Source organism: Ursus arctos, unplaced genomic scaffold, assembly GCF_023065955.2.
Source record: "Ursus arctos isolate Adak ecotype North America unplaced genomic scaffold, UrsArc2.0 scaffold_13, whole genome shotgun sequence".
In the NCBI taxonomy this organism is placed as follows: Eukaryota; Metazoa; Chordata; class Mammalia; order Carnivora; family Ursidae; genus Ursus; species Ursus arctos.
The window spans coordinates 43,652,068-43,666,351 of NW_026622797.1; the positions used below are offsets into that span (position 1 = coordinate 43,652,068).

Here is a 14,284-nt window from a genome sequence, read left to right on the forward strand (position 1 = left end):
GAAAAGTGAGAAGCAGATGATGAGGTAAGCAAATGGTTTGCGACTAAATCGTAATGGGCCTTGAACGCCAAAGTGAGAAAAATTTGCCATGAGCTGGTAAAAGTTTCTGAGCATGAGTGAGATATGACTGGAAACTTCAGAAGGTCAGTTTGGAACAGTTGTACTGAATGGACTGGAAAGACAGAGTGAAGGCCAGATTATGAAAGTGAGAATGGACAGAGACCAATTCAAGAGAATTCATAAAGTACGATTTATTCTTTTCGGAAAGTTGCTAAGGCTGAGCCATGCACCAGGGTGGCTCCTAGTCACGCGTGAGTATTGATCAGTTGAAATGTGACTAATCTGAGTTGAGATGAGCAATCGGTATAAAATACACCCTGGAGCTCAAACACTTAGCAGGGGAAAAAGGAATGGAAAATATCTCAATAATTTTCATTTTGATTACTTGGTGAAATGACAATGTTTGGGATATATTGGATTAAATAAAACATAAGAATCAAATAACATCTGTTCCTTTTTACATTTTTAATGTGGCTACTAGAAACATTGGAATTACACATGTGGCTGCGTTATATTCCATTGGGCAAAGCTGGACTAGATGTTAGGGCAGAAGAAGCACTGACTAAACTAGCAAACGAACGGGGGAAGAGGGAAGAGGACTTAGCGGTCCTGTGCCAGAGAAACCACAGGAGACACTTTACACACTGATTTATCTCAAGAGGGCTCTGTCATCAGGTTCACACACTAGATGGGTGCCAAGGAAGATGACTAATGGTAAAAGTGAGCCATGGAGCTGCTGTCCAGGTAAAGACATGGGCTAGGACACAGGCATGTGAACAATGGCAAGGGAAGTGAGCCGAGCTACTCTTTCAAGGAACAGCAACGAGAAGCAAAATAACAGAGCAACTGTGAAGAGTATAGCAGGTTTGAGATGATTTTATTTTTATCAGCCTGAAAGAGACCTGAATATGTTTGTAGGCAGAAGGAAAGGGAATGGTGCAAACACAGCAGACAGAGGCAATCATGGATGAATTAGAACCTGTGACTGGGGGTCCTACCGAGATTGCCACAAGAGACAAGCTGAAGCTATTAAGAGAGAGAACTTACTTTATGTTTCTATGTACATGAAGAGATGACCAAAGAAGTCATTTGTGCAGGTCATTTGTCTTGAACGGAAGAGAAGAGGATATTAAGAAGTCATCATCTGGGACAGAAACCCAGAGGAAAAACCTGAATCATACTTCAACTCCTGGCTTTGGCCTTGCCTTTCGGAGCACTGTGGGTTCTACCTGACGGCTCACTTAGCCATACACACTCTGCTTTCCTGACACTGGTGCCTTTGCTAGTGGCTTTAAGATTATGACAATGATTCATTTAAATTATTTTATTGGAAGAAATAATATATTACGATTTTGCTTCTTAAACATTATTCTAAAATCCACTTTTTTTTTTCTTCTTAGTTCTTACGGTTGGTAAAAATCTGCTTCATCAAGAAGACAATACCTGCTTCCACTCACTGATAAAGACAACCCTTATTTTACATGCGTCAGTTCTCACGTACAGCGTATCATATGCACAGGTCAGATATATGCTCATCAGTGGGTCTTACTTTGAGTGGCCTCTTGTTCCAAGTCGCCGAGTTGTCAAGAGGGGAAATTTCTGGCGAATTGTCTAAAAAGAAAGTCAATGACTTTAGTTTTTAGGAAGTGTGTGGTTCTGTTGCAAGCAACTTGTAAACAATTAATTGGAGAAAGTAAATGTTAGACTTTGAGTAAATGTTTGGTCTGGAAGAGGTAATATCATCCATATACCGTATTGATAAGCAGTAATACATCAGCAGAGGGGGGAAGATACTTTGTTGACGGCATCATCCTACTGCTCTTGTCTCAATTTCCAAAGTGGATCATACCAATATCTGCTTTTGCTTAATGTGACTACCAAAGCAATTGTTATCTTACTTACGTACTTAAAGGAAAAATTTAAGTATCTTTATAATAATTTTACCCAGAGATTGGCCACAATTAAATCTCCATCTCCAACCCTGAGAGAACACAGGAAACTTTCTCTCCCTTACCAGATCTTCACAGCAGTGTTTTAAATTTTTTCTTTTCTATGTTCCTTTCTCTAAAATTTGCTAAAAATTAGTATTAGTGATTAAAGAACGAAATCTTTTCTACATGAAACGGGAAACTATATGATCTCCTAAGGGCTTCATATCAAGCTTCCTGTACATGTTCATTTCTTGGGGATGGGTTCTGTAGTTTTAATCAGATTCTCAAGGTGTTCCATGACTCCCCAGACAGTTAAGACAGCTGCCATAAGGTGGACTTATTAAATAGCAGTGAATAGCAAGGGAGTGAACTGAGTTTTGAAAATGTGAAGTGCTTTCAGAAGGTCTCACAACAAATTAGTGAGTCACTGTCTAGGCCAGAACCTAAATCATGGGATTATCATGCAGCATATTACACTGACCCCCAAAAGCAGGTAGGTTTTCAAAATAAATTTATAAATTATTTTATTTCCAAAAACTGAGAAGCCAGACTGTAGTATTCATTATTTTCTGGACAATGAGTCCCTCTACAGGTTAGAATTTGGATTTCAGTTTACATGAGATGCAATGTTTGAGGCTTAGGCTTCCTATAGTTTTTCTACGCGATCCTAGGTTCTTAAGATTCTCAAAATAAGATCAACATACATAAATATAGTAATGCCAATTCTATAGATTCCCATCCTAACCATACAAGTTGGGCAGAAAGGAATGTTTTTAAATGAGCAATATTTAATCAGTCTTCTCACAACATCTTGGAGTTGCGGGTGTAAACACACTCAGAGTGAAATGGAGAGTCAAGGGAAATATTTATGAAAGAAAGTAAAAATCCATTAAAAACCCATACACTTGGACTAGCTAAACAGTAGCCACAATTACCACTTGCATCAATGAGATACTTGTCACCTCCATGTAATTTTGCTTCTCAATATAGGCCATAGCATACTTTTTAACATATTCCTCTTTGAAGGGAAATGTCACTGCTCAAAAGGGGCTTCCTTTAATGTCATGTGAAATCTTCTGATAGCCAGGGTTCTAATATTCAAAACATAAGTTAGTTCAAGGTAAAACCTATAGTAGGTAAAATCAAGATAAAACATACAGTAGTTCCAAATACATCTGTAAGAAATTTCGTTTGTGCTTGTGAAACAAATTTCTTAACATTCTGTAAGAAAACTTGCTCAGTTGAATGTGTTTCCACACCGTCTACCTGACATGACTTTCGTTATAAAGTAGTGTAGCCAACATGTGTCATTTACCTTTCCAAAGGTGGCTGCACAGGCTGGCTCCAATTTCTCTTTCCTGCAGAAATCTAAATAGTGTGCATAAAGGATGCACCGTGGTAAGCAGACTCCTTCACATACGATGTAATTCTCTTCAAGCCTAAAAAAAAAAAAAAAAAAAAAAAGCAAAAAATTCGGTCAGTCCTTTTCTTTATTTCTCCTTTCCTTTTCCCTTTCACACTGGTTTAATGACTGTTTTGAATACAAACTCTATATAAATGAATTCATGAGCAGAGATGAGTAGACTTGCTTTATTCCGGTTATTATTAAAAGTCAGATCACAAGAACTAATGTTAGAAGAGCAACAGCCCCAGTGAACACCTGTTAGTGCAGTTAAAATACCATGCTGAACATAATACCACTCCTGCCTGGTCTACATCCCAAAGAACAGGTCTTACTTCTATGGAAATCCTCACTATTCATCATGGTTTGTCCCATGAGATACAAATGGGAATGGTGAAATTGAAAAGGATGTTTATTTAAGGCTATTCTCAACCCTAAAGGGCTGCCAGGTTGTAGGCCAGCAAATGCCTACAATCCCTAACCATCATTCACAAACTAGTTCTGAACCCTAAATGGTTAGGAAAGCATGATGATGCATTTATTTGCAAAATACCTAAGAGTAAACTCACTTCACTTAAGTCTGAAATGGTACTGATCTATTTCTCCCCCTATACCTTTTCCTGTCATCGGTACTATAACTACCTAAACCATACCATACACTTGAAAACATAATATACGTCTCTAGAGACGTTTCCAAATATGACATATATAAATTCAACTCTGTTATAAATATAATTATGTAAATTTTGAAAATTTAGACATAATTCTATTTAACTTGAATGTCTACAATCACAATTAAACACAATTTAAATAAATGTGTTAATATATATTTAAGTGTTACAAATATTCGAACAGCAATCAAGAACTCAGAATTGTAGATTGTATTCCCACTTTTCCTAACAATTCAGCGTGTGATTTTGACTAAAATTTATGTATGCCTATTTGATGTATAGTAAAATTATAATTATTCCTACACAGGAACAATGCAATATAGAGTATGCATTCAGATTAAAATTGAGTGCAACTATCTAAGATCTCTGATTTAACATATTCCCAGGACACAGGAGATAAAAGCTAAAAGAGATGTTCATCAGATATAAAGCATCAAATGTCCATTTTTCTGTGAAGAAGGAAAAAGAAAGAACCAAAACCCAGTAAGATTTGCATCCATAAAACCAAACACCTAGCTGACAGTTGAAAACTGGAGTTACTTAGCCAGATTTTTCACTTTAATTTTCAGCTCTACACAACCTTACGGGAAAATTCTCAAAATACAAATAACTCACTTCATTTTTTAAAAAATATACATAAGGCTCTTTTTTAGGAAAAAGTGTGGAAAATTCAAACAAAAATTACAGCATTTTTTTATTTCAAAAAATATGAAAATCACTAAGCAAACATTCAACTATTTAAAAATTATATTTTAATGGCATGCATAAAACGTCAACTGTTCACCTGCTGTTTTGATGTTGTTGTAGGCATTGTCATTATCTCCAAAATACTGAATAATCCCAGCCATGAGTACAATGTTAATTTGGGGTATGATATTTTTTTCCTTTAATTATAATGCAATCATATTTATAAAATAAAAAAGCAAGTTTGTTCCTACTCACTTGATTTGAACTGAAAAACTGGAAGTGATCATTCAACAGCTTTCCATAATATATCTTTAATCAACACTTCTGCCCCAATTATCCTAATAAAATAGTTGTATCCTGAATATTCCAGATAATTAACTCAAATATTTACTGCTCCAGTGTATTTTTAACCAGTAAGTGTGACAACGACTTCAATAGTTAAGCCACAACCTTAGAAGAATATTTGGTTTATATTTCAAATATTTGAAAAGGTTTAGGTATATAATCATAAAAATTTAGTACATGCAAATTGTAACTCAAATAACTGAAAATAAAATTTACTAGGATTTTTGGTAGTTTTTTAGATATTATTTTTTCTGTTGTATTTTTCTAAGGTTTAGATCATACTTTACACATGAACATATTATACAACTAATCAATGAATAGACCTTTTTAATTATTTGCTTGTTATTTGTAATTCAGGAGGAAATTTATATCCCTATTTCTTCATAGTATGTGGGAAAGCTTCAAGTTTTTACTTTAGATCCCTCTTCCTTTTAGATAATATTACAAAATACTCTCTATATGTAGAAAGCCTACTGGTAAACTTTTGGTTTTAAAAGATTTTCCACAAAATCCAATTCATGATATTTCACTATAATAAATCATATATGACAGGAGCTATAAAAATAGTTGAACATTTATTTAAGGTAATAGTAATATTTTAACTGATTTTTCTATGTCTTCTAGTTCCAACGTATTTCACCTAATGATCAATACACAATTATTAATTTGCCCTCATATGGGTAAAAACAATATTAAGATCCTTCCTCCTTATAAGTTGGAAGAATCGTGTTTTATAAACACAAAACTACCAAATAACAAATATATAAGGACCAAACTGATTGTTTGTTAAGCAAACAAGTCATAAAAACATGCATTATTGCTGACATCTGAGAAAATTACAGTTTGGGTCAATAATGAACAAAGTGATGGGTTTTGTATTGCAGATCATTTTTCATCAATACCGGAATATGTCTCCATACCAAATATTCAGGGAAAGAAAACAGATAAATTTCCTATTAGGAATTTAAACTCCCCTTTAAAAGTTTGCAAGAGAAGCTAATTGAGAAAAGCAGATTCTGAAGATACTTTTTTTTTTTTTTTTTGAAGATACTGACTTTTAAGACTCAACAGGTGCTGAAAGGTACCCCTGTGGGAGTCTTACCACTGCAGGGTGAGCTGAGTCTGCTTCTTTTTATCCTTCATCATCTGCGTGATGGTTTTTTTCTGAGAGAGGTGTAGATCGGCCTCTTTGGTTTTGCTGTCGTGACTCTCTCCATCCTCTTCTTCAGAGGAAAAGCTCCCGTTGCTTAAATGCATTTCTGATTGATTGCAAGTTGAAAGGATGATAAAGAAAATCAGAAGGTAAAATCAATTAAGCAATCTCGAAAGGTACCCTAGCGTCAAACGCGGTGGTCTAAGGGGGCAGGGGTGAGAGGAGAACCGTGCAAAACCCCTTAGAGTTCATTTCTAGTGGACAAACATTTTCCTGGGGAAACTACAAAGCTCTGAAGTGAACATTCTACGTAGATGTCATGTTTGCGGTGTGTTTACTTTTATTATTGGATGCCCTTCTTAGAATTCGTCCGCTTCCCAGTCGCAGCCCCCGCGGGGGCAGAGCACTCACCGGATTTAACTCCCACCGGCAGCTCCGGGTGTTCCCCTCTCTCCGCGCTGCCCCGCGCGCCCCCGGGCTGCGCTTCAGCCGCCAGGTACACCCTTTCCTCGGGGTAAAGGAGCAAGCCTTTGCCCAACAGCTGCACGCAGCACTCCTCCTGGGCCTCAGGGGAAAGTTGGGGCGAAGGCTGCGCCGGCAGGAAGGCGTCTTCCAGCACCGGGACCTTGGCCATCCTCCTGGCCGCGGGAGACCTGGGCACCCGCCGCTCGGCCGGCGCCCGCGGAGCCCAGAGCCCGGCGCGGGGCGGGGCGGGGCGGGGCTGGGGACCTGCGGCCGCGGGGGCGGGGGCGGAGGCCGCAGGCTCCCCAGCCCCGGGGCGTCGCGGAGACTGAAGGCCGAGCCCTGGGACAGCTCAGACCTGGGGACGGTGTGGGCCGAGGCGGGACTGCCCTTCTCCACCTGTCTGAGGTCCGGGCAGATAGATGCTCAACTCGGAACTCACTTCCCCACCTGCTCCCGTCTGGCCGGGAGTCCCATTTCCCACACCTTAACCCTTCTTTCCTCCCTTTCTCACATCTTGCGCTGGGCTGGAGGACACTTTCCACACCCAAAGTTCCCAGAAAGATCGGCGAAAACCCCCTCTCTTGTCCGAGGGAAGAGCGGCTGCAACCGTCCCCATCCCTAGTCTCTTCAGACACAAACGACGCCCCGGCCCGGCAGCCTCGATTCCGCGAAGCCAGGCAGAGGAGGACCCTGAGCACCGCTCAGTCTCTGCAACCCTGAGCCGGGTTTATTTATTCTCGGATTAATCGTAGGGGTTGGCGAAGGCTCTTCTCAGAAACTTGGGGACAGACGCCATTGCATCACCCGCGTGTCCAGACTGCCCTGCTCGCGGGTGCACACGGGCTCAGAATCCCAGGCCTCGCCTCTTTCGAGGATTTAGCCTTCAACCGTAGAGGAAACGATTCATTTTCTCCCTGCAGTATTTTGTGACTTAAAGCATCCTTCACTATTCCTCCTCTGCCATACCTAGGGGTAGTGCAATGGACGTTTGTCGAGATGAAGAATGAAATCTCCGTATTTCATTTCCAATCCAAAATGACAAGAGAGTCATGTGGGGCGCAAAAAATGATAATTTGTGCTCCCTTTAAGAAGGAGAAGGCAGTAGAGAGTTGGGGTGTGTGTTGCCTGACTGCCACATAATCTTTCTTTCCATCTTCTGTTCTTTTGACAAATATGTCCTGTGCTTACTGTATGCCTAGTGCTCCCCAAAAAAGCAAGGAATCTGCTTTGGTTCACAGTGCCTCACCACAATCCAGCAACCTGCGTCTTCTTATGGAGCACCAAAACGAGAAATCACCCCTGAATTTGAATTTAATATTAAACTACATTACATCAAAAGTTTACTTAGGAAAAACAAAATGGGACTCATGGTGATGGATGGCTGAAGGGTGAATTATAGAGAAGAGTAATATAATCTAAGAGCATTACCCTGCTTAAGCAGCCGAGATTATGGATGTATTTGAACCTTTCCTTGTTTTTAGCACCACTTGTTGGGAAAGGCATCACTTTGCTGTCAAAGGTTTTCTCCCTACCTGGTACCTCCAGCAGCTGGGTCCAGGCTGGGGCCACGCACCCGTCCATGTACCCAAAGGTGGGAGGCTATTACCCACTCCCCTCCCCCAGGGAGAACTTTGTCTATCAGTCTCCTTCATGCAGTTCCCCAAAAGCACCAGAACTTTCTCAGTCCATGGAACTTAGCTCTACAGGTTTAGAATGTTCGCCTTTATAGAGACACCCTCAGACTCATTCTGTAAAAGTTCCAGTGATTAACTATGTGTACACAAAAAGACCACTACGTATATCACATAATCAGAAAAAAATATTCAGGAAAATTCTTGAAAATTCTTCTTGAAGTTTTAAAAAATACTGACCACTTGCTATCCAGGCTAATTGTGTGTGTGTGTGTGTGTGTGTGTGTGTGTATGTGTGTGTGTGTGTGTGTGTGTGTGTGTGTAAGTCATATAGACACTAAATGAATATCTGGCAATTATCCAGTTGAATTGATCAATGGAAACACAAACCAAGCTCATTTAATGCCCTAAGTGAACTTTTTGCCTTAATTTTAAGTAAACCATCTGCCTAATAAAATAACATTTCAGCTCTTTGTGCTTCTAGTTAGAAATAAAAATTAAATAGACCTATAACAAGTAAAGAAATTGAATCAGTAATCAAAAACTTCCACATAGGGGCGCCTGGGAAGGCCAGTCTGTTAAGTGTCGTCTTTGGCTCAGGTTGTGATTCCAGGATCCTGGAATCCAGTCCCTTAAGCCAGAGCCCTGTGTTGGGTTCCCTGCTCATGGAAAGTCTGCTTCTTCCTCTGGACACCCTCCCCCCCAACTTGTGCCCTCTCTCTCTCTCTCTAATAAGTAAATAAAATCTTAAAAAAAAAAACAAAACTTCCACATAAAAAAGCCTAGGACAAAAGGCCTCACTGTTGAGTTACACTAAATCTTAAAAAATAATTAATGCCAATTCTTCTCAAACTCATAAGAACAAGTGAAAACAGTGTTCAAAAGAGGGAAGGGGAAGTGTCATTATCCTAAATTTTTATTTGTAATTATTATAATTAATTTGAGTTCATGAGACCAATGTTTTAAAGATGTAATAATGATAAACAAGTCATAAGATCTTAGGCAGGAAAATAGGTAAATATGGAGAATGAGCTCTTAAATAGTGATTATTAACATTTTGTTTTTTAAAGTCCCTTTAAAAAATTTATGTAAGCCTTAAACTCTCTCCGTGGGGGGGGGGGGGGGAAGCCCATGAATACACTCACATACATATACAAAATTCTGCATGCAATTTGACAGATCCCAAGTTTAAAAAAAAAATCTAAAAAAGTTTATTCAGTTTTAAGAAAAAGGCGTAATGAAGTCTGAAACAGGAGATTCTTAGAAGTCCCCAATGAAGTGTCTTTGTGACTGGAAGCACCTTATTAAAGGGGAAAGAAAAGGAATTTGGAGTCACACACATTTGCACTCATTATTTTGTGGCTCTGGGTACTTAACCTTTGTTTCCTTCTCTCTAAATTTTCTGAGCACCCTTTCCCAGGTTCCAACTCCTTTTGTTTTCACTCACCAGCTCCACCACCACCACCTGAGAGCAGGGACCGTCCCTGGTTACCAGACCAGACCGCCATTGCCCATAGTCAGAGAGCCCAAGAGCCTCAGTGTCTGCACACTCCCTGGGTACCCCTTGGCCAATGACTGGTGATTAGGGAGAATGAAAGCCTAGTTTTTTACCTCACGGTAGATAAATCGGACTTGCAATTTACAACTCAGAGCTCCTTTGTGGAATTGGGCTGAAGCATCCTCCCCTGGCCAACTTCTGAAATTCCATCCTTGTTTGGTTTCCACCCCTTCGCTGTCCTGCTACTTCTACTTCCTTACCTGGTTCTCCTGGAAATATTTCCTCACAAATCACTTGTAGATGACTACTTCACTCAAGTTCTGCTGTCAGAGACATCACATTATAGAGTTATGTAAGAATTAAATGGAATATTATAAAGACAAACCTAATACAGTGTCTGGAACAGTAAGAGCTCATAAAAGGTAGCTAATATTTCATTCTGAAACTTTAGATCTCTTTTAGTGCTCATATGCAAGGAAAGACATTTTTTTCTCTTTCATTGGAAAATGATTCTGAAAAACACATTTCCTAGACTATTCCTGGCCTTAGTATGATCTGGAAGGATCATATACTATGAAACTGTCTTCTGTGAAAGCACATGTCTCCTCTAATTTTTCTTCTTTTCACCAAGATTACTTTTTAAATATAGAAAGTACTTCTTATTCTGCCTTCAGGTAATAAATTTCATGTAGTTGCTGCTTTCAAATAAAAGTAAGGACAGTTATGAACTAACAACGGAGCCCAAAAATATGTGAAGCAAATACTGATTTTGACAAAGTTGCCAAGACCCTTCAATGGAGAAAGAATAAACTTCAACAAGTTGAACAAGCAACAAGTTGTTGCTGAAACAATCAGATATCCACACGTAAGAGAAACCCTTTTCCACATGAATTTGAAACTCTCCTTCATGCTGCATACAAAAATGACCACAAAACAGATCAAAGACTTACATAGAAGAGCTAAAACTGTACCACTCTTACAAGAAAACCTAGGTTTAAATCTTCATTGTCCTGGATTAAGCAAATATTTCTTAAATGTGACACCAAAAGCAAAGGCAACAAATGAAAAAGTATACAAATTGAATGCCATTAAAATGTGCGCATCAAAGGACACTATCAAGAAAGTGAAGAGACAACATACAGATTGGCGAACAGTTGAAAATCATCTATCTAATAAGAGTGTAGTACCCAGAATATATAAAAAATTCTTACAATTTGATAATCAAAAGATAACAGCCCAATTTAAAAATGGGTAAAAGATTTGAATAGACATTTCTTCAGAGAAGATATACTGACAACCAATAAGCACATGAAAAGATGCTCAATATCGTTTGCATTAGAGAAATGCAAATCAAATATACAGTGAGATAACACCTCACTCCCACTAGGATTAGAATAGCTATAATTTTTTTAAGAAAGAAAATAAATATTGGTGAGGATGTGGAGAAAAAGGAACCCTCGCGCACTGCTGGTGGGAATGTAAACTGGTGCAGCCACTGTGGAAAAGAGTTTGGCAGTTCCTCAAAGAGTTAAACAGGGTTCCCATATGACCCAGGAATTCCATTGCTAGGTTTATGCTCAAGAGAATTGAAAACGTATGTTCACACATAAGCTTGTATGCAAATGTTTGTAGAAGGGTTATGCATCATAGTCAAGGTAGATACAACCCAAATGCCCATCAACTGTTGAACAGATCAATACAATTTGACATATCCATAAGAAGGAATATTATTCAGCCATAAAAAATAATGAAACACTGAGACATGCTATAATATGGATGAAGCTTGAAAATATGCTACGTGAATGAAGCCCAATATAAAAGGTCACATATTGTATGATTCCATTTATATGAAATGTCCAGAATAAGCAAATCCATCAAGACAGAATGTAGATCAGTGATTTCCAGGGGCTGGAGGGAGAAAGTGGTGGGGAGTGACTGCTTAATGAATATGGAGTTTCTTTTTTGGGTAATGAAAATTTTCTGGAATGAGAGGTGATGGTTGCATGACACTGGGAGTATGCTAAAAACCACTGAAGCATACACTTCAAAGTGGTGAATTTTATCTCAATAAAGAAAAATTTTTTTAATAAGCAAAGTCAGGTTATAAAGAAACTACTTAAGAATCTGCTACATACTTACCAGATAAAAATCACTAGTTTGGACAAACTTCACAGGCTTGTTCTTAAAATATGAGCCATTACTTTTGTAATTGTCCTGTAAATTTCAATGAATTATATCTTGATTCTTTCTTCAAGTCTCATTTCTTCCTCCTTCAAACTTGGTAGTGCCATGTTAATTTGATTTTCTCTTTCTCTCTCTCTCTTGTGTTTATTGCAGGTAGGATGAAAAGGAAATAGTAGGAAATGGGGAATGAAGAGGAGACGGGAGAGGAAGGGCTAAGAAATGATTGAAAACATTGAAGGAGTCAGTAAAATAAAAAAAGGAAAGATGAAATTCATCCAGTTGGTTAGACTTTAGGAGACAGAACTGATAGCTCCAGTCTCTGTATGGGCAGAACCATTTTTTTCCAGAACTGCAGATCAATGTAAAAGGTAAATTAATTTGGAGAGAATCCAGGAAAGAGGTTTTCTGGGCAGCTTCAGCCAGATTATATCTGGGCAGTGATCAGGGCCAGGAAAGGGAGTGTCTGGCTGGAAATGCAGTGCGTGGCAGGCACTAAGGTGATTTAAGGAAGAATCAGCATTTCCTGGTGACTAATGGGCAGGTCTTGCATGGAACAGAAAAGTTATTTCCCAGATTGCAGTCTTTAGGAGCTATCAAGAAAAATAAGAAGGACTTTCTATGTAAAATAATTGCTCAGCAAGTGGCTCTGACCCTGCCCCAGGACTCACTACAGTCATTGCCAAACACAATGTTACCAGACAGACAACTCGTGAATAACAGCTACCTCTTTTACCACCATCATTCCAAAAACAGACATGTGTCTTAAGCTCAGAACAGGGACTTCAGCCTGAACTGGGCCCCAGAGCTAATAACTCAGCCCTGAACCACAAGTGTCTCTATTGAGAGCTGCTGAAACTCAGTCCAGTGTCTAGACATTTCCTCAGATTTTCCTCAAGACTATGAGAAGATGCTTTTCTTGATCGGTAACTCTCCATACTGTAAATCCTACTGAGTGACAGATGCAAGTATGTTTATTTGCCATTCTATGTGTTGTTTAGGAAAATAGAAATGGAAGAATAGAGAGTACGTGGGTGCTTTTTACATTAAACTCCTAACTTTTCTCGAGACTAAAATTGTTTCAAAATAAAATTTTAAAAGTGGAGTAAGCTTTTTATCTTTATTAAAAGCTGACCTATACTTGTTTATATAAAAAGATATTTACATAATTCTAGGCATGCATATGTATGCATAAAATATGTTAAAGCCAAGGAAATATATGTTTTTATTACAATGCTACTGTTAAAAATGGAGAATGTATTTAAAATATTTCAATATTCACTTCTTTAATTAAATTAAAGTCACTCTATCTTTTATGGAAAGTTATTTTGTTCAACATTTACATCTAGTGTCTACAGTAACCTTTATCCTTCACATATAAATAATCTCTTAGTTCTCCATTTCCAATTAAAAGATAGTCTAATGATCTTTTTTAGATTAATAGAAAACTAATTATATGTTTGCAATAGTGAAGAAAGAAGACAGTTTAGGTTAGTCTGTATACAAAAGTAAGTTATGTGGGGCACCTCGGTGGCTCAGTTGGTTAAGTGCCCAACTCTTGGTTTCAGCTCAGATCACAATCTCAGAGTCATGAGATTGAGCCCCATGTTAGGCTCAGTGGATAGTCTGCTTGAGGATTCTGTCCCTCTGCCCCTCCCTCTACCCTCTCTCTCTCTTTCTCTAAAATAAATAAATAAATCTTTATTTGAAAAAAAGTAAATGTGCTGCTTTATGTGTATATGAGAACTTCTTATATTGTATTATGTATTGTATATATCGTAATAAGTAAATAGCAAAAATATGACTTGCAAATCAAATTAAGTATTAGATGTATATGTTAAATAGCAACTGACACACAGTAGATATCTACTGAATATTTGTTATAAAAAATGAACAGAAAGTAGTGGCAACCCTCCACTTCTCCTTCATTCAACCAAAAATAATTTATCATGACCTGGGGATTCAAAAATAAGTAAGACATGGTTTTTCTCCATTCAGTACTCTCAGTCTAGTGGAAAAGGCAGGTATATTAGAATACAAGATGATAAATATTAAAATGGTGGTATGCACAAAGTGCTTAAGGAACATAGAGGCAAGAATGACCAGCTCAGGAGAGGGCATCCTTGGTCCAAGGCAGAAGGTTCCACAGAGAATATAACCTTTGACTAGTCTCTACTCTTTCCATAACTTACTGGTTTGGGGTGCCAGTAGAGGATAAATAATGATAGAATGGCATAATAAGTTAGATCAAGAGAAAAGA

General features: G+C 38.4%; 1 protein-coding gene across 1 annotated transcript in view; it reads right to left on the reverse strand.

The window, feature by feature from the left end:
• Positions 1 to 6,883, reverse strand: part of RFX6 (regulatory factor X6) — a 56,869-nt gene extending 49,986 nt beyond the window's left edge. Inside the window, exons 1-4 of the mRNA XM_048225862.1 lie at positions 6,661 to 6,883; positions 6,199 to 6,355; positions 3,307 to 3,430; positions 1,610 to 1,671 (exon numbers count right to left, since the gene is read on the reverse strand). Coding sequence (XP_048081819.1) covers positions 1,610 to 1,671; positions 3,307 to 3,430; positions 6,199 to 6,355; positions 6,661 to 6,883 — 566 coding nt within the window. The remainder of the gene's footprint in view (positions 1 to 1,609; positions 1,672 to 3,306; positions 3,431 to 6,198; positions 6,356 to 6,660) is intronic.
• Between the last annotated feature and the right edge of the window lie 7,401 nt (positions 6,884 to 14,284).